This window comes from Geotrypetes seraphini, chromosome 8 (assembly GCF_902459505.1).
Source record: "Geotrypetes seraphini chromosome 8, aGeoSer1.1, whole genome shotgun sequence".
NCBI classification, from domain to species: Eukaryota; Metazoa; Chordata; class Amphibia; order Gymnophiona; family Dermophiidae; genus Geotrypetes; species Geotrypetes seraphini.
The window spans coordinates 16,348,674-16,369,826 of record NC_047091.1 but is presented as its reverse complement, the minus strand read 5'-3'; the positions used below and the strand labels follow the sequence as shown (position 1 = coordinate 16,369,826).

Genomic DNA, 21,153 nt, shown 5'->3' with positions numbered 1-21,153 from the left:
TCTCACTTTGGCTTGTATAGTGCATTTAACATGCTGTGTGGTGTAGGACGCTGCTGCAAGCTTAGACTCCGGCTTTTGTTTTTAGATTTTGATGTGGTGGCCAGCATTGTTTTTTTAAAATGCTTGCCTTTGAAATGATCCTCTGTATCTCATGTGCATGAACACTTGGGGGGTCTGCTGGAAGGGGTAAGTTAATCATCTGGTCTCCTTGGCCCAAATAGAATAGGAGAAAGAATTTGCCAATGCAATCCTTACTCTGCTTTTTATGGTATCAGGTTGTTCCCAGGTTGTGAGCGTCTCCTGTATAGGTGCTGTTTTGTTGGGTGGATGTTTAAAGATGATACGGAACATCAATCCGTATGCTAACAGTGCAGAGCTTGTTGCAAAGACGATACTACATTAATTTTTAAAATCCACAGTGCTGATCAAGGTGGCAAGGTGTATCTTCTGATTTGTATAGTGCCCCGCAGAATTGAAGATTAATTTCTCCATTATGTGTGTGGTTAGTAAAAAAAAGAAAAAGTGTGCTTTGAATAGCGACTCTGTGACATTGTGGTCTTGGCATGTACTGTAAGGTATAGCTTGGACTGCACAGTCTGTTACCTTCTGACTTGAGATGATTAAGGGCTTTGGTAATGTCTTAGATTTCTCTCTTCTGTCATGGCATAAGTTTTTTTTCGTTGTTTTTTTTTTGTTGTTGTTGTTGTTCTATTACACTATCAGTCTTACTAGTTCTGCTGTGTTCTAGGCTGAAACAGCAGCAAACAGGATTTGCAAAGTATTGGCTGTGAACCAAGAGAATGAACATTTGATGGAAGATTACGAGAAGCTGGCTAGTGATGTAAGTACCGGGTTTATTGAGATTTTTTGTTATACCACCCCTTGCAAAGCATTAGGTGTTTTAATATTTCTTCACATGATGTGTAATTAAACTCTGGACTTCATTACCAGAGAATGTGGTGAAATCAGTTAGCTTAGCGGGGTTTAAAAAAAGGTTTGGATAAATTCCTAAAAGGAAAAGTCCATAGGCCAATATTGAGATGGCTTGGTGAAATCCACTGCTTATTCCTAGGATAAGCAGCATAAAATCTGTTTTATTACTTGGGATCTACCAAGTGGGGTGGCCACTGTTGGAAATGGGATACTAGGCTTGATGGACCTTCGGTCTGTCCCAGTATGGCAATTTTTATGTTCTTAATATAGAGTGAAATGCATTCAGTTATATACATTGATATAAATGAAACAAAAACAGAGATAACACAATACAGCAAAAAAGAAAAAAAAATCTCCAAGTGATGCAATTTCCTATTGCAGTACATAGTAAACATTCAATTTAGATATACCATTAAAAGCAAAATTACATAACGTAAAATGAAAGATCAGATGCTAATTACATACAGCAATCCCACAGCAATGCAGAAATGAATCTACCATAAAACGTGTAAATTAGGGACTGTAACGATGAGCAAAAAGCCAAGCTTTCAATATCTGAATCTGTAAGAATCTTCCAAGCTCTCAAGGCAGAGCATCCCAAAGTAAAGTCTCGCATATTCAAAAACACTACGTTTTGTATATAGAAGATAAACTATTGATAGGTGGCAGTTGCGGTGGCATTGAGAGTTAAGCCATATAATCCACCAGTTAGTTTTCTAGATAACATGGCACACTTTTATAGTGATTTAAGAATTAAAAGTATTTTAAAAACTTGAACTGTGCCTAAAGAGGATGGCATTTGCAAATCATAGAAAAGTGGAGTGATGCTTTCTTGCCTACATATTCCATCCACTCGTTCAATTATATTGCATTCATAGCCATCTTTTAAGGCACTTCTCCTTCCGCATTCGCTGTGATAGGGGATTAACAGAACCGCCAATACAGAAAAAACCGCAAATAACTTTTTTCATATGTTGTTCGCTGTTTTCTATTAAACACCATCGTGAATAGGGTGAAACTGCAAATAGCATGGTGGGAGCCCTGGTCTGTTCCTGAAGGAGAGACAAAACACGGTGACGAAAGTGCCGGGAATCAGCGATTTTTCTCTGTCAACGCTTGGAACTGGTGATTTCTCTATGCAAGCTGATGTCATTTTGGGAGAGGGAGCCAGCAAGCTAAAAAACAGTGAATAATCAAAACCGTGAATGCTGAAACGGCGAATATGGAGGGAGAAGTGTACATTACATTTGACACACAAGTCCTGTGGCTCTTTTGTAGAGATGGATTTAAGAACAGATATTGGACATGTGTAAAGATAAAATGCCAATGATAATGCAGAGTTTGATTCTGGTAGGCACATACAGATAGCCCATGGCAGGATTAATTTATAAGCAAATTAAGCATATGCCTGAGTAGGGGCTCTTAAATCTGCTAATTACCATTTTCCAAGCCATATTGCCCCCCCTGATAAAAAAGCTGTCAAAAAGAAGACTGGGGCAGCCCAGAGAGCTCTCCCCTCCCCCAAAAAAGGCTGACTGAGAGCACGGTTAACCCTTTCAGGACCATAAGGATCGTAGGCCAATTTTTGTGGTTTTGACGACATTTTTATGGTAAAAAGGGCTTGCAGATGCCAAAAAATTGATTTTTTTTGTGAAATATCATTTTTTTTAAAAAAAATCACACTTCTGGCTTATGGACAGTGTGGCAAGTGAATCTTCTCGTCAATCTGGCAACGACGCTAATGAATGAATGTCGGAACCAGTTTGTTTACATAAAGGCAGTATCATATGGAATCCGTACATATCAAATTTAGAACTGTAGACTATCCCAATCAAAATTTATAGGATTTTAAAGTTATGGGACAAATATGTCCCTTGGTCCTGAAAGGGCTACGTCATTACTGTTCTAGAATTGATATTGCATTTGTTGTAGATGCTAGTTATGTGAGTTTTTCCTCCTTTGCAGTTGCTGGAGTGGATCCGTCGCACCATTCCCTGGCTGGAAAATCGTGTCCCGGAGAAGACCATGCAAGAAATGCAGCAGAAACTGGAGGATTTCCGGGACTACCGCCGCGTTCACAAACCGCCCAAAGTTCAAGAAAAGTGCCAACTGGAGATCAACTTCAACACCTTGCAGACCAAACTGCGGCTCAGCAATAGGCCTGCTTTCATGCCCTCAGAGGGCAAGATGATTTCGGTAAGAGATTGTGTTGCACGTAAGCGTTATTGAGGAGAGGAGATTTTAGTATCTGAAATACAGTTTAGCCTTTGCCGCGTGAGGCGAAACGTTGGCCTGCAATCTTTGGACTCCCCCAGAGAAAGGTAACAACGGGACATTCACGGAGAGTTTAGCATGATGTGAACAGACTTATCTTTGGTTTATCGAGTAGTGAGAGGATTAGGATGGTTAAAGGACAGTGGATGCAAATACAGGTAGTCGTTGACCTACGACCTATCCAAGTTACGACTGTTTGACCTTACGACGCGACTTCCGCTCTCCGAAGAAAGAAAATGTTGTTAACAGATTGCTTTAAGATGATTAAAATATCATTACCCATTCTAATATTCTTACCTTAATTTAACATAGGCCGACTTATGTCCTGATCCACTTGCAACCTAGCAGTCGGAACCAGTTGTGGTCGTAAGTCGACAACTACCTGTCTATTGATTTACTCTTGGGGAGCATGCCCAACACAAGAGCCCTAGAGCCAAAATACATTGCACAGTTGATGCACAACATGTAATTAACAAGAACCTGCCCGTCTCTGCATCCGTTCTTTTAAGTGTATTTTTATTTTTATTTATTATTTTTATTTATTTAATTTTCTATACCATTCTCCCAAAGGAGCTCAGAACGAATGAATTTACTCAAGCATTTTTCCCTGTCTGTCCCGGTGGGCTCACAATCTACCTAATGTACCTGGAGCAATGGGGGGATTAAGTGACTTGCCCAGGGTCACAAGGAGCAGCGTGGGTTTGAACCTACAACCTCGGGGTGCTGAGGCTGTAGCTTTAACCACTGCGCCATACTCTCCCCGATAGTGTAGTCCACTGTGTGCATAAATCCCCAGATTCTGTATACTGTGGCCAAATTTGACATGTGCAAATCTGTGCACATAACAGTAATTTGCACTAATTAGTATTTATGCACACAACTTTCTAAGCGTATTCTATAAAGTGGTGCGTGTAAATTCTAGTGTGCAGATCTTAAAAGGAGGCGTGGCCAAGGGAGGTTCATGGGCAATGCTAAAAGCTATTTATTTATATATATTTTAGGTGTATATATGTATGTGTGTGTGTATATATATATATATATATATATATATATATATAGAGTTATCTAAGTGGTTTAAAATCAGGTACTCGAACATTTGCCCTATCTGTCCCAGGGTCACAAGGAGCAGCATGGGATTTGAACCCACAACCTCAGGGTGCTGAAGCTGTAGTTCCACCATTAGTCTACTCCTTCCTTATGTGCATCATTAATAGAATATGCCTGATCCATGTACAACTTATGTACAGGCATTCAGGCCTGTTTTACATTGGCCTGAATGCCTGCCCCAAAATGTTAGTCACGCAAAGGGGTGCTACTTGTGATTCTATAATCTTTGCCTACCTTTTGAGGCATTTTATAGAATTATGCTAAGTGTCAAATTTTTCGGTGCCATATTTTTAGGTGACATATAGAATTTACTCCAAATTGTCTTCTGGGAAGAGGAATAGAGCTACCTTAGGGTTATAATTTTAAAAATGCTGTTGTTTTATTTTCTCCTCAGGACATTAACAATGGATGGCAGCACCTGGAGCAGGCCGAGAAAGGCTATGAAGAGTGGCTGCTGAATGAGATCCGGAGGCTTGAGAGACTCGATCATCTAGCAATGAAGTTTCGACAGAAAGCTTGTATCCACGAGGGTTGGACAGATGGTAAGTGTCAGTTTTACTTGGTGCCGTTCTTTTCATGTTCCGAGGAGGTTTGATCGTTTGGGACGCTGTTTGTGAGGAGAAAAGGTTCTGTGGGTGGACCCTCTGAACATTTGATTCTCTACAGCCAGGTGGTGGAACATGACTGCCAGGACTCCGTGCCTTCCAATACGACAGCTGTCCTTTATTCCATAGGAATAAAGTGAGTTGGTTGTCTGTCGAGAGTGAGTGAAGTTTGTAGTTTTAGTTAGGAGTGAATGGAAGTCTGTGTTCATTTTATGTTTGGATTTAGAACTAAGATTCAAAAATATCACTCCAAAACAAAAGCACCACACAAGCCAAGAAAGCTAGCTTATTACGTAAGCGAAAGAAAAGCCTCAGACAAACGGAGAGGTGCAACCACACTCTTCCACCAAAGCATCATAGGCAAAAACTTTTGCACAAGTTTAAAGTTAGCAGGTGGGAGCAAAAAAAAAAATAGCTGAGAATGATTAATGGTAAAAACCACTCAACACAAACAGGCCAGGCCGACGATCGTTTCGTGGCCGGTAACCACTGCTTCAGGGCCTTAGCGCCAAATCCAGGCTATCAGTACGCAGATCCTAACTGCTACTTTCAACCAACCAAAGTTTTTTGCCAATGATGCATTGGTGGAAGAGTGTGGGTACACCTCTCCGTTTGTCTGAGGCTTTTCTCTTGCTTAAGTAAAAAGCTAGCTTTCTTTTTTTTTTTTATAATTCTTTATTCATTTTTGCATCTTACAACAAGTGAATTAAACATAATATAAACAATTTCCACATATCACTTGTATTTACAATCAAATATTCTTATATGATAAATTAAATACCCCCCTTTTTATTATCAATCCTATTCCAAATGATATACATTCCCCAACCCACCCCCACATATATACTACCCATGTGCTATGATATCTGATCATTAGAATAAATAGTCAATGGTCCCCATATTTTTTAAAAATTGTTGTAACGCTATCATCTTTTCCATCTTATATATGTGACAAACTGAATTCCACCAAAATGTATAGTTTAATTTAGTATAATCTTTCCAATTTTGAGTAATTTGTTGCATGGTGACCCCTGTCAATATTAATAATAACTTGTTATTATTTGCAGAAATCGGGCTCTGAGTTCTCATTGCTGTACCAAGTAATATAGTGTCATACGAGAGTCCTACATGATTTTCTAATAATGTATTCATTTGGGGCCAAATTAGTTTCCAAAAAGCATTTACACAAGGACAAAAAAAAAATCAAATGATCTAACGTCCCAGTGATCTAGCTTTCTTGACTTGTGTGGTGCTTTTGTTCTGGAGTGATATTTTTGAATCTTTGTACTATACTTCTCTCCATTCCTCCATGTTTTTTTGTGGATTTAGAACTATGCGTGTTCATTTTATGGAAACCACTTAGATTATAGGCGGTATATAAATGTTTTACATAACTAGAAAGTGCGTACTAATCCTCTCAGCTGAATGGAAAAAATTCTGTGCATAACTCTAGCTGAGAGCAACTAGTTTCTTCCATGTAGGCAGATTATACTGCTTGCTTTATTTTTCAACTTATCTCTTTTTTTTTTTTTTAATTCTTATTTATTTATTCAGGACTTTCTATACCTCGCTAATCTGACTAGCAAGGCTAGGCAGTTTGCAATCTGAAACATAATTGCAGGAAAGACAGGATTGTGTGACAGCAAAGACCGTCATTCTGGAGCTCATTCACACAAGAGATAATGGGATAAAAGGAGAGACGGGAACTGGGAGAAATAGAAACTGGTGCCACACAACAGCAGTGGCGTAGCGAGGGTGATAGGTGCCCGGGACAGTGGTACTCCTCTCCCACCCTCTTCTTTACCTCCCCCCCCCTCATCCGCTCCTTCCCTGCCCTTCTGCTGCGTGCGCGCTCCCCCCTTTCCTTCTCCCATACCCCAACCTGGTCGCGCCAACATCGGCTCTTCCTCTGACATCACTTCCTAGGTACGGGTCCAGGAAGCGATGTCAGAAGAAGAGCTGGTGTGAGCAGCAGGTTGGGGGTGGGGTGGGAACAGAGGAGGTGCGGAGAGGAGAGCAAGTGCAGGCGCCCCCCACCAAGAGGGCGCCCGTGGGACCAACTGCCTCCCTTACTATGCCACTGCACAGCAGAGACAGTTTTCCATGGTGAACTCCAATGGGGGGGCGTGCATTTTGAAAAAAGCTGCATCTTAATTTTGGATTCTTGGAGCTGAGAAATTAGTTGTTGCTTTTGTTTCTTCATAGAAATATATGAAACAGATTCCATGTCACAGTTAACATTTTTATCAGACATTGGAATATTTCCATGTACCGAGGAGTAACATATAAACATGATTAGTTTTGGCACTTACTTGTAGAGAATCTTAGTAATCTCGTGAAAGTCTGGATGTGGAGGTCCCATGGTGTGCAAGCTTCTACAATTTAATTTTCTTTCTTCCTTCCTTCGTGTCTCTCCTGATTTTTTTTTTTTTTTAATTATTATTATTATTATGTCTTGTATCTGGTCTCAACTTGTCGGTTTAACCCTTTCAGGACCAAGGGACATATTTGTCCCATAACTTTAAAATCCTATAAATTTTGATTGGGATAGTCTACAGTTCTAAATTTGATATGTACGGATTCCATATGATACTGCCTTTATGTAAACAAACTGGTTCCGACATTCATTCATTAGCGTCGTTGCTAGATTGACGAGAAAATTCACTTGCCACACTGTCCATAAGCCAGAAGTGTGATTTTTTTTTAAAAAAAAATAATGATATTTCACAAAAAAAATCAATTTTTTGGCATCTGCAAGCCCTTTTTACCATAAAAATGTCGTCAAAACCACAAAAATTGGCCTACGATCCTTATGGTCCTGAAAGGGTTAATGGATCGATAGGATACAATAATAGTTCGTCCATTCCCTGCTACAAAAGTAATTCCTAGAAAAAAGGAAGGGGAACATTGAACACATTGCTGTGGTTCGTGTCCAGTTATCAAGAGTACACCCTTGACTTCCATACTCTCCTCCTCATTTTTACCAACCCTGGTCCCTGGGAAAACATAAGAATGGAAGTGAAGCCAGAAAGTGGAAGTACATTTTGTGGTCAAATGTTTTTATGAAGTTGGCACATATTACTTCCAGAAATATTGCTTGCTGCTTCATAATACAGTGGAGAGAAACATGCAGAAGCAAGAGTTATTTGTGTGTGCCAGAGTGCTTCCTTTTTTTTCCCTTCCTTTCCCCCCCCCCCCACCCCCCAGGTTACTTGTTGGAAGAGAATTTGCAGAAAACAGAAAAGTAGGCAGAGGGACTGTAACTTCTTGGCAGGGTACCAGAGGAGGTGAGTGACCTCCATCAGGAAACAGGGAGCAGTTTCTCAATAGACCGTGGTACAGAAAAATAGCTGATTTGAAGAAAATGTCATTATTTAACTTTTGCTTTGTTTCCTTATCTCTGAGATTGCATACTTAACTCTGTGACTGTCATTAAAAAAAACATTTAAATACAGTTAACGAATCTGGTTGTGCTCCTCCTGACCAGTCTTTTGGTTGCTGCCACGGCAAACTGGACAAGTGTTTGGTGACTGACAACAGCAACAACAATTTGCATGAGCAGTTTTTGAAAATGTAGATAAACTGGTCACTTTAAAAGCAGAAGGAGCAGGTGACGTATCCATATGCTAAAGAGTAACTGAAACCTAACACAGTAGGACAGTGGCGTAGCCAGACAGCCAATTTTGGGCAGGCCTGAGCCTGAAAATAATGGTCCCTTCCTCACCCCCCCCCCAGCCCATGCAGCCTCTCTTCCTCCCTTGCCATCCCCCAGCCTTTACAGCTTCTTTTTCCCTCCCTTCCCCCCCAAGCCCATGCAACTTCTCTCTTCAGGCCACTGATGAAAAACACAAACGTGTCGGAGGGAAGGCTTCTGGGTCAGTCAATGGCAGCGTGCAAGACCCGCTGCAGGTGTCCTGAAGAAGAAAAGAGAGGATGCATGAGCTGGTAGGGGGGGGGGAAGAGATGGAAAGAGAGGCTGCACAGGCTGGGAGTGACAAGAGCTGCCTGTGGCTGCCGGGGGGACGATCCTGAACCCAAACTGGGCGGGCCAGGCCCGTCTAGGCCTGCTTGTGGCTACACCCCTGCAATAGGACTGCTTTTCTCCAGACTATGCTTCTCTTCTTTGATGGTTACAAGCTCATACATGTGCAAGAGATGTGCTCTGCATCCTTTCCCCGCAAAAAATGCTCGAGTACCTTAATAAATTCATGTAAACTGTTCTGAGCTGCCCTAGGAAAACTGAATGACTAAATAAACAAGGATGCACCTCTCCCCAGCTCACTGGTAGGGCAAGCTCTTAGTGATTGACATGTTTCTTTTTTATTTATTAAATTCCAAATTCCACTGTGTAAACTAGTGAATGGACACGTTTGATTTTTTTTTTCTTCTGTGAACTATCTTGATATATGAAAATGTAGGCAGTATATCAAATGCAATTAAACTAAACTGTATAGCTTTCTTAATGGTAATAGTAGCAGTGGTAATATCCAATAATTGAACCATATACAATAGTTAGCTTCTGATAGCTCTGTATTGCCACCTAGTGGTGAAGCATGGCGGTACCTGTTGTCAATGGACACTGGCGCCCTGTAGTTAACATAGGGCAGGGGTAGGCAATCCCGGTCCTCGAAAGCCGGAGCCAGGTCAGGTTTTCAGGATATCCACAATGAATATGTATGCGATGGATTTGCATGCACTGCCTCCTTGAGATGCAAATCTATCTCGTGCATATTTATGGTGGATATCCTGAAAACCTGACCTGGCTCCGGCTCTCGAGGACCGGAATTGCCTACCCCTGACCTAGGGGACACTCAATGAAGTTACAGGGAAGTACTTTTAAATCAAAGAGGAGGAAATATTTTTTCACTTAAAAGAATAGTTGAGCTCTGGAATGCGTTGCCACAGGATGTGGTAAAAAGCGGTTTTGTAGATCTAAAACCCATCTATGGGTTTAAAAAAAAAAATGTTTTGACAAGTTCCTGGAGGAAAAGTCTTTAGTCTGCTGTTGAGAGCAAACCTGGGGGAAGCCACTGCTTGCCCTGGGATCGGTAGCATGGAATGTTGCTACTATTTGGGTTTTTGGCCAGGTACTTGTGACCTGGATTGGCCACTGTGGAAACAGGGTACTGGACTTAGTTTCATTTTTCATTTATATGCGGTATTCGCTGCCAGCCATTATTTTGGTGTTTTTTAAAGAGGTTTTATTGAAATACTTGAACGTATGGATTTAAACAATTTATGGTTTTATCATTTAAGCTCAGGACTCCTGAGGCAGGCCTTCTTGGGCCGAAACACGATCGTTTTATAATAAAAGGATTGAGCACCATCTGGTCTCCTTCGTTGTTGTTTTCATGCCTGTTTAGTTAACAAATATATATGATGGCATCATTTCTTAGTTTAATTCTGTTAAGTTTTACAACATAAGTCAAGACAGACCAGAGCAATGGAATACAGCGACACTTTGAAACATAACGCTCCAGTCCCCCCCCCCATCATTTCTTCAGTCTTATCCTTGACAATATTATTTCTATTTGTATTGACCACTATGTTGGTTTGCAAATGACGATATACCAAATCACTTCAAATAAGACACTGCTCCTCATTCCTGGATTCGGTCAGAACTGCACTCTTCCTTTTGATCCAGTGTGGGGGGAAACTGCTGCTGGTGCTTCCTTATGCTCTTACACTTGGTTGCAGCAGGATCTAGAGACGATTCATTGCTGAATCAGCCACGATGAATTGTCCCCTCCCAAAGTACGAGTGCCCCCCCCCCCATTTTGACCTCTTGTGGAGAGGGGGTTATGCCTCCCCACACACCTTTAAAGTACAAGCGCCTCCCCTCATCCTGACCTCTTGGGGGAGGCTATGCAGCCGCCCCTGCATACCTATTGAAAAGTTCGCCAGCACAAACAGCATCTTTGAACCCCTGCTCGTCCAGGCCTCGTCTCCCCTCCGACATCATGTCCTGGTCCCGCGACTAAGAAGCAACATCAGGAAGGAGCCGAGGCCGGACGAGCAGGGGGTGGAACATGCGCCAGTAAATTTTTGAAGAGGTAATGGGGGGGACAGAGAGGAGGAGAGGCACCAGTGGTGATGGTGGGGGGGATGGCGAGGAGAAGAGGCTTCGGCGGGAGGTTGGGGGGGGGGGGGCGGCAGAAAAGAACAGAGGCACTGGGATTAGTCACGGTTCATTGTAGAGAGGACGATTCATCATGGCCGTTTCATCGCAGCCGTGTTGAAATGTCCCGTGATGAAACATCCCATTCCGGTTGCAGCAGTACCGTATTTTCACGTAGATAACGTGCACCCGTGTAAAACGTGCACACGGGTATAGCGCGCGGAAAACACAAATTTATGTACAGAAATTTTTATATAACGCGCACACCCGTATACCGCGCATGCTGCCCGACTCTCCTTTCGCCCGCCCCGACTCTCCTCTGGCCACCCCGACTCTCCTTTCGCCCGCCCCGACTCTCCTCTCCCCCTTGAAGTCCTGTCCCCACCCTGAAAACCTGATACCCCCCCCCCCGACGTCCGATTCACCCCAACGCAGGACCGCTCGCACCCCCACCCCGAAGGACCGCTCGCACGCACTCCCACCCGCACCCCCACCCTGAAGGACCGCTCGCACCCCCACAGCCTCCCGCCCCCCCCCCCCCCCCCATCATGTAGAAGCTCCTACCGGTGTCCTGCTGCTTTCTCTTGGCGGTCTCGGCCCTTCCATGAGCCCTGCGCCTGCGCTGCTTCCTCTTCAGCGGTTCGCCCTTTCTCTAATGCCAAGCCCTCTTGCCCCGCCGACTCCCCGACACGATCTTGCCCCAGCCAACCGCGGCACCCCCGACACGATCGGGGCAAGAGGGAGCTCAAGCCCTCTTGCTCCCCCCCGACACGATCGGGACAAAAGGGAGCCCAAGCCCTCTTGCCCCGCCAACTCCCCGACAATATCGGCCACCCTCCTGGCCACGGCGACCCCCTACCCTCACCCCGCACTACATTACGGGCAGGAGGGATCCCAGGCCCTCCTGCCCTCGACGCAAACCCCCTCCCCCCAACGACCGCCCCCCCCAAGAACCTCCGACCGCACCCCCAGTCGACCTGCGACCCCCATGGCCGACCCCCACCCCCCTTCCCCGTACCTTTGTGTAGTTGGCCGGACAGACGGGAGCCAAACCCGCCTGTCCGGCAGGCAGCCAACGACGGAATGAGGCCGGATTGGCCCATCCGTCCCGAAGCTCCACCTCCTGGTGGGGCTTAAGGCGCCTGGGCCAATCAGAATAGGCCCGGGAGCCTTAGGTCCCTCCTGGGGGCGGGGCCTTGGGCACATGGTCGGGTTGGACCCATGTGCCTCAGGCCCCGCCCCCAGGAGGGACCTAAGGCTCCCGGTCCTATTCTGATAGGCCCAGGCGCCTTAGGCCCCACCAGTAGGCGGAGCTTTGGGACGGATGGGCCAATCCGGCCTCATTCCGTCGTTGGTTGCCTGCCGGACAGGCGGGTTTGGCTCTCGTCTATCCGGCCAACTACACAAAGGTACGGGGAAGGGGGGTGGGGGTGTCATGGGGGTCGGCCAGGGGGTCGCGGGTCAGCTGGGGGGGCGGTCGGAGGTTCTTGGGGGGGGGGCGGTCGTTGGGGGAAGGGGGTTTGCGTTGAGGGCAGGAGGGCCTGGAATCCCTCCTGCCGGTAATGTAGTGCGGGGTGGGGGTAGGGGGTCGCTGTGGCCAGGAGGGTTTGGGCTCCCTCCTGGCCCGATATTGTCGGGGAGTTGGGGAATCGGCGGGGCAAGAGGGCTTGGGCTCCCTTTTGCCCCGATCGTATCGGGGGAGGGGGGGGCAAGAGGGCTTGAGCTCCCTCTTGCCCCGATCGTGTCGGGGGTGCCGCGGTTGGCTGGAGCAAGAGGGCTTGAGCTCCCTCTTGCCCCGATCGTGTCGGGGGTGCCGCGGTTGGCTGGGGTAAGAGGGCGGGAGTGCATGCGTGCGGTCCTTCAGGGTGCGGGTGGGAGTGTGTGCGAGCGGTCCTTCAGGGTGGGGATGCGGGTGCGGATGGGAGCGCGTGCGAGCGGTCCTTGGGGGTGCGGGTGCGTGCGAGCGATCCTTCGGGATGGGGGTGTGAGCGGTCCTGCGGCGGGGGGGGTGAATCGGACGTCAGGGAGGGGGAAACTATGTAAAAAAAATTTTGTACAACGCGCTCACGCGTATACCGCGCAAGGTTATGCACGGTTTGTAAAAACACGTATAACGCGCGTGTTATATGCGTGAAAATACGGTAATTTTCCTTTGCAGACCCGTGGAGACCCAGTTCATTAACCACCAGCTAATCTCACACAGGTTTGTAGCTGTTTCCCTGTTTTTGGCGCTGCACTAGCAAATCCTGCACTGCGCAGCTAACGCAGAACTCTTCTGTGAAATGCCCACTGGCTACCATTCAGCCTTATATAACACATAAAATTGTTTCAAAATTCGTCAGTCAAATCTTCCAGCGTTCCTTGACAAATTATTAATCCCATATAGTCCCTTTAGGACCTTGCGGTCCACGGATCAAAATCTGCTCCTTAAAAATGATCAATACCAGAAGAAACGAGAGATTTTCAATATATGCGCCTCAGCTATGGAACACTTTGCCTTCTTTCCTTAGAGGAGAACCAACTCTTGGTAGAGTCAAAAGCTCCCTGAAGTCTTTTTTTTTTTGGTATAAAGACGCCTTTGAAGCTCCTCAGTCTTTAAGGAAATAGAACTTTCTTTCGAAATCACAGGAGGCTCCAGACATTTCCTTTGCCAAACCAATTGTATTTCCCATATTTGTTTCTTTTCTATAATTCCTGTAGTTCAACCCCTGTCCCTTTTGTATAAGGTAAGTCCTCGTCCGATTTTGTCCTTGTTTTTAATTTTTAATACTATGTCACTGTTTTTATCATGTACATCGCTTAGAAATATTATAAGCAATATTATCAAATTTTATTTTATTTTTTTTCATTTGGAAACTTTTATTGAAGAATTGCAAAAATATATACAACAATGAACAATGCAACCAATATCCCAGACAATCATTCCCCCCCCCCAGCTAACAGTCATACTGGCAGTCTTCAGTACGAGTCTAAACAATCCAACTCAAAACAGAACCCGCCCCCCAGCCCCCCCATACCCGCCATAGTTTAAAAAAACAAAAAACCCTCATATGTGTGCGGAGAACAAAATATTAAGCTTAGAAGCGGCAGGGTGAGATGTAGGGATCCCAAACCTTCAAAGAAGGAGAGAGGTGATGGTGCATTAAAGCTGTCAATTTAGACATCCGAAAAATAATCAAATTTTAAATAAAACCTGAAACCTGAACTCTTCCAGGTCTAAGGAATGCCTCCTGTCGGGGCAGCTCAGTGGGGTAAAGGTTGAGAGCTGAAGAATCTATCTTAAGAACTGGTCCTCAAAATTGCATTTAGTACTTAAAGATAATTTAATGACTGTGTTAACTTGATGTTGATGACCCAGTAATTCCAGTTTTTTGCTAATTACTCTTGGGTAATGATTTTCAGTACATTGGCTTAATTTAAATGCTTCAAATGATGGTCTGTCTCCTTCACCAGTGCATATTTGCCATTTGTGTCCCAGGAAGCTCACTGAATGTGAACGCAGAAGCGTATACCGTATTTTCACGCAAATAACGCGCACCCGTATAAAACGCGCACACGGGTATAGCGCGCAGAAATCACGATGATATGTACAAAAACTTTGGTATACCGCGCTCACGGGTATACCGCGCATGCTGCCCGACGCTCCTTTCGCCCGCCCTGACTTTCCGTGCGCTGTCCTGACTCTCCGTTCACCCCCCCTGACTTCCGTGCACTGTCCCCCCTTGAAGGTCTGTCCCCATCCTGAAAGCCTGATGCCCCCCCCCGACGTCCGATACATCCCTCCCCCCGAAGGACCGCCAACTCCCCAACAATATCGGGCCAGGAGGGAGCCCAAATCCTCCTGGCCACGGCGACCCCCTAACCCCACCCCGCACCACATTACGGGCAGGAGGGATCCCAGGCCCTCCTGCCCTCGACGCAAACCCCCCCCCCCCCAACGACCGCCCCCCCCAAGAACCTCCGACCGCCCCCCCAGCCGACCCGTGACCCCCCCTGGCGACCCCCTCACCCCCCTTCCCCGTACCTTTGGTAGTTGGGCCAGAAGGGAGCCCAAACCCTCCTGGCCACGGCGACCCCCTAACCTCACCCCGCACTACATTACGGGCAGGAGGGATCCCAGGCCCTCCTGCCCTCGACGCAAACCCCCCTCCCCCCCAACGACCGCCCCCCCCAAGAACCCCCGACCGCCCCCCCAGCCGACCCGCGCCCCCCCTGGCGACCCCCACAACCCCCCCACCCCCCTTCCCCGTACCTTTGGTAGTTGGCCGGACAGACAGGAGCCAAACCCGCCTGTCCGGCAGGCAGCCAACGAAGGAATGAGGCCGGATTGGCCCATCCATCCTAAAGCTCCGCCTACTGGTGGGGCCTAAGGCGCGTGGGCCAATCAGAATAGGCCCTGGAGCCTTAGGTCCCACCTGGGGGCGCGGCCTGAGGCACATGGTCGGGTTGGGCCCATGTGCCTCAGGCCGCGCCCCCAGGTGGGACCTAAGGCTCCAGGGCCTATTCTGATTGGCCCACGCGCCTTAGGCCCCACCAGTAGGCGGAGCTTTAGGATGGATGGGCCAATCCGGCCTCATTCCTTCGTTGGCTGCCTGCCGGACAGGCGGGTTTGGCTCCCGTCTGTCCGGCCAACTACCAAAGGTACGGGGAAGGGGGGTGGGGGGGTCGTGGGGGTCGCCAGGGGGATCGCGGGTCGGCTGGGGGGGCGGTCGGAGGTTCTTGGGGGGGCGGTCGTTGGGGGGGAGGGGGGTTTGCGTCGAGGGCAGGAGGGCCTGGGATCCCTCCTGCCCGTAATGTAGTGCGGGGTGGGGTTAGGGGGTCGCCATGGCCAGGAGGGTTTGGGCTCCCTTCTGGCCCGATATTGTCGGGAAGTCGGCGGTCCTTCGGGGTGGGGGTGCGAGTGGTCCTGCTGGGGGGGGGGGGGATGTATCGGACGTCGGGGAGTCGGCCGGGCAAGAGGGCTTGGGCTCCCTCTTGCTCCGATCGTGGATGCGGGTGCAGGTGGGAGCGCGTGCGAGCGGTCGTTCGGGGTGGGGGTGCGAGCGGTCCTGCTGGGGGGGGGGGTGAATCGGGCGTCGGGCGGGGTGGGAACTATGTTTTAAAACTTTTGTATACCGCGCTCACGCATATAACGCGCGAGGGGTATGCGCGGTAGGTAAAAACGCGCGCGTTATATGCGTGAAAATACGGTAGTCATTCCATATATGCTTTATCTCAACATTTGTGTACATAAAGCATATATGGAATGACTATACGCTTCTGCGTTCACATTCAGTGAGCTTCCTGGGACTGTGGTGGTATATCTGCTTATAGATTACATTACATTACAGATTTCTATTCCGCTATTACCTTTCGGTTCAAAGCGGATTACAATAAGAGTTGTGGAGGGAAGGGTTACAAAGTTAGATCAGAGATAGTTTCTGAGAGAGGGAGAGGTAGGATCAGGGGTAGGTAGGAGGGAGGTAGGATCAGGGGTAGGTAGGAGGGAGGTAGTCGTGGTGTCAGGCTTTACTCAGGGATTTCTTGAAGAGTATGGTTTTTATTTCCTTTCTGAACCTCTTGTAGTCAGGGGTTGATATCAATAGGTTGGAGATTTGGTTATCTAGTTTTGCTGCTTGAGTGGCTAGTAAGCCGTCGTAAAGTTTTTTCTGTTTTACTTCCTTGATTGTGGGGTGAGTGAAAAGGGGGGGGTGTTTTTCTATGCCTGGTAGAGGTAGTTTGGATAAGGCGGTTGTTTAGGTAGGTTGGGGCTGTCCCCGTTTATAGTTTTAAATAGTATACAGTAGAATTTAAATTGTATTTTTTGTTGGATTGGAAGCCAGTGTGAATCGATGTATGCCTCAATGATGTGGTCATATTTCTTCAATGTCAGATTGATTTGATTATTTAGTTCTTTTTTATTTTGGGTATTTTTTTTTTTTTCTTTTCCCCACAGGCAAAGAGGCTCTCCTGAAGCAGAAAGATTATGAAACCGCAACACTGTCTGATATCAAAGCATTGATAAGGAAGCACGAAGCTTTTGAAAGTGACTTAGCTGCTCACCAAGACCGTGTGGAGCAAATCGCTGCCATAGCACAGGAGCTAAAGTACGATAGACTTTGTTTTCCCTTTTCTTGGCTGGTAGAGGGTTCGTAATGGGCAGCATTGCAGAGGACACGCCACCTTTAGCAGAGCATGTGCCAGACATATCGCTAAAATACTCCAGTGAGTGACGGAGTAGACTAGTGGTTAGTGCGGTGGTCTGAGAATCTAGGGAACTAAGTTCAGTTCCCACTGCAGCTGCTTATGACTCTGGGCAAGTCCCCAGGCACATTAGATAGATTGTGAGTCCACCGGGACAGATATGGAAAATGCCTGAAGTATCTGTATGTAAAACTGCTTTGAGTGTGGCTGTAAAAACTACAAGTCCCAATCCCTTTCTCTGATGTCATAAGGCCTCATTCCACCAATGTCTAAAGAGCCAACCTCCTCAGTGATGCCACAATGGCTTCGTTGTTCTATACTTGGCTCACTTCTGCTATTGTATTGGTGGAGAGTGTGGCGCAGTGGTTAGAGCAACAGCCTCGGCACCCTGAGGTTGTGGGTTCAAACCCTGCGCTGCTCCCTGTGACCCTGGGCAAGTCACTTAATCCTCCACTGCCCCAGGCACATTAGATTGATTGTGGGCCCACTGGGACAGATATGGAAAATGCCTGAAGCACAGATAATGTAAAACTGCTTTGAGTGTGGTTGTAAAAACCATAAAAAGGTGGTATACAAGTCCCAATCCCGCTGGGAAGGAAAGGGGATGGGACATGATATACCGCCTTTCTGTGGTTACAATTTATATACATAATATTTGCAGGTGCTTGTTTTGTGCCTGGGGCAATGGAGGGGTTAAGTGACTTGACCAGAGTCGCAGGGAGCCAGGGCGGGGTTTGAACCCACAACCTGAGGGTGCTGAGGCTGTAACTCTTAACCACTATGCCACACACTCCACCTGCTCAGTGGGCAACTCTTCCTTTTCTTGTATGAATTTTTCCCAGTGAGGTTCTTTCTGCCACCCTCCCCACTCTCCAAAACATACAGTATTTCTTTTGTTCTTCCACCCTGTTATGTTTACTCCCCACTTTTTTTTTTTAAACTATGAAACCATAATTGCTGAAAAATTCAAATGAGCTGTTGCCCTTCCCCCCCCCCCCAGTCTGATAAGCCCATGTGCATTTAGCGTGAGGAAGGCTTGGTGGGAAGGGGGAGCTGTGACTTTAAAAAAAACCAACCCAAACTGTGAATGGAAACGAACCATCGCATTATGGAGAAATACTGCACCCTCTGCATTACCATAGGCTAGTCTACTTCATTGTCCCCCATTGCGTTGGGGGCTGGACAAGTGCAGTGTATTCAACTCTTGCTCTGCTTGGCAAAGAATTCTAATCAGCGTTTGTACCATAGTTGCAGAAGCATTTTTAATTTGTTTTCCAGTGAAGTGTGACAATTGATTTCTGTATTCCGTTTTCAACTTAAGACTTCCTTCCCCGATCGGTTATATATAAATACGGCTGAACCCCTGGTTGGGATGTGTTGTGCATATGTAGTGAATAATGAAACTAAGACGTGTTCTCTCTTCCCCACCCCACTTTCTCCTACAGCGAGCTGGATTATTATGACTCCCCGGGTGTCAATGCCCGTTGTCAGAAGATATGTGATCAGTGGGATATTTTGGGATCATTGACTCACACTAGGAGAGAAGCACTTGAGGTGAGAGAGCAGGAGCTCTGATGTAGAGTGACAAGGGGACAAATTTGCCCCCGTCCCCGCAGGAACTCAATCTCCCCATACCTGTGAGTTTTGTCACTGTCCCTGCCCCATTCCTCTAAGCTCTGCCTGAACCACACAAGCCTCGAATACTTATGATTGTAAAGTGTTTTGAGGCTTCTGCAGGTGAGGATGGAGCTTGCAGGAATGGGGCAGGGACAGGAAAAGAACTCGCAGGAATGGGACCGGAAAATGAGTTCCCGCAGGAACGGGGAAAAATTTGTCCCCGTGTCATTCTCTACTCTGAAGTAGTCAAAGCATGTGTACTGGGGTTGTGTGACCTTTGGCTCCCTGTCCCTTTCTATGAGGCTGATGCAGAAAGCTGCCATGAGCTGCTGCATGCGGTTAGTGGGGGGTAGGAACTCTTGTTAGCCCACAAACAATGCAGAAATGGGTCCAGCACGAGAATTTTAAGTCACATTGCAGCTATCGGCGCAGTTTACATTAAAATAAATGTAATCAGGTTATTCTGCCCTGATGCAGAGAAACTTTTAAGCGAGCAGAATGCAAGAAAATTACAGCTAGGTTAGCTCACCCTCCGCATTAGGGCAGAAAAGCTAATAAGCACCCCTTCCCCCAATTTTAAAAATCCCCCCCCCCCCATTAAGGAGTATATAGAAGAGGCATTAGCAATGTCCACCATCTTGGAAAATGGCTGCATCTGACCTCATGTGGTGCATCATGGGATGCATTGATTGGGGTTAAATGAGGGAATCTTTCCTTTATTTAGTAGTCTCCACCCAAACTACCTGTGGCAGTAATTTGCATGCTCATTGATTTTTACTACACAGCCACAGCATTTTTTTTTCTGAGCTAATTTCATGGTAGAAGTCACATTGATTTCTGAATCTGTCCTTAAGTCCCTTGCAGAACATGCTTTTTTGCATCATGTTACTGATGACTGTACTGCACTGTTATTGGTGGCGAGGACGTTTTTAGGTGATCGAGACTGACGTGTGACATTCTTTACTTCCTTGCAGCAAACTGAGAAACAGCTGGAGACAATTGACCAGCTTTACTTAGAATATGCCAAGCGGGCAGCACCTTTCAACAACTGGATGGGGGGAGCCATGGAGGACCTGCAGGACATGTTCATTGTCCATACCATAGAGGAGATCGAGGTAGGAAACTGACGAGGGGCAACGGGTTAAGGGTCGCAGGGTAAAATGGAGAACAGAGCCAGCAGTTCTGACTTGCCCTGGAAATGGGACATAGTTGGTAGTATAAATAATTCTGGCTTCCTCGTAGAAATGAGAGGATTCGCTAGTGGGTGTGGATCTTTTCAGGCCATGCAGTTGAGGCCATGAGGGAGAATGGGGGGGGGGGGGAAACAAGGTTGAAGAGATAAGTGAACATCTTCCACTGCTTTTTGTGCCGATTTCTGGTCCTGCTGCAACTTTTTATACAAGGGCGATTCAAAAATGAATAACTGGAACAGAGCTAGCAAAATCCAACATATATACTTTTAAGTTGCCTGTTAGGTTTTCCAACAACAAAATCTATCAAATCTGCAAGGAAAGCATATTGGATAGAAAACAAAAAAGAGAACCGCAGACAACTGTACAAGATGTTCATAAATGCAGTCTTCCTGCAGAAACCCTAACATAGTATCACGTTTCGCGATTGTACTGTGTCAGGGTATCTACAGGAAGATTGTACTGCATTTAAGTATACGAATGCATGAGTTGTATAAATGAAGAACAGCTCTAAGACTAAGATAAGAGGAAGAGACTTCAATTGATACAGAGTACCGCTGCCAAGCTCATTTTTGGTAGTAATAATAATAATATACCGCCAAAGCCGTAGAAGTTCGAGGCGGTTTACAATAAAGAAGGCTGGACAAACAGCGAAAATTGGTACAATCAGCCAAAAAAAGTACAATTGAGAGGGATGGACAATCAGCGCATATAATATAATATAAGAAGGACTAGACAGTCACCGGATATTGGTACATTCATAGGGGATAGGGGAGTTAGGCTATAAATCGGTTAAATAGGTTAGTTTTTAATAATTTCCTGAAGTTTAGGTAGGATGAGGAGTGTGAGATAATATTGCCCAGCCAATCGTTGAGTTGACCTGCTTGGAAGGCAAGAGTTCTATTCAGGAATCTTTTGTAGTGGCAGCCCTTTACAGATGGGTGGCTGAACAAGTGGGTTGTACGTGTGGGTCTGGAAGGGCGGTCTAGGATAAAATGGGGAACCAAGTCTAAGGGGGCCGAACCAAGGATGGATTTGAAACAGAGACAGGCAAACTTGAACTGAACTCTTGCTTCCAGGGGTAGCCAGTGGAGTTTTTGGTAGTAAGGGGATAAGTGTTCCCATT

At 46.4% G+C, this 21,153-nt stretch overlaps 1 protein-coding gene across 2 annotated transcripts in view; it reads left to right on the top strand.

Annotated features, from left to right (window-relative positions):
• ACTN4 (actinin alpha 4) overlaps positions 1 to 21,153 on the top strand; it is a 154,240-nt gene that overhangs the window by 112,373 nt on the left and 20,714 nt on the right. For both annotated transcript variants that reach the window (XM_033955150.1, XM_033955149.1), the window contains exons 9-14: positions 749 to 841; positions 2,899 to 3,129; positions 4,709 to 4,856; positions 16,973 to 17,123; positions 18,666 to 18,774; positions 19,812 to 19,952. In XM_033955150.1, the coding sequence (XP_033811041.1) occupies positions 749 to 841; positions 2,899 to 3,129; positions 4,709 to 4,856; positions 16,973 to 17,123; positions 18,666 to 18,774; positions 19,812 to 19,952 (873 nt within the window). The remainder of the gene's footprint in view (positions 1 to 748; positions 842 to 2,898; positions 3,130 to 4,708; positions 4,857 to 16,972; positions 17,124 to 18,665; positions 18,775 to 19,811; positions 19,953 to 21,153) is intronic.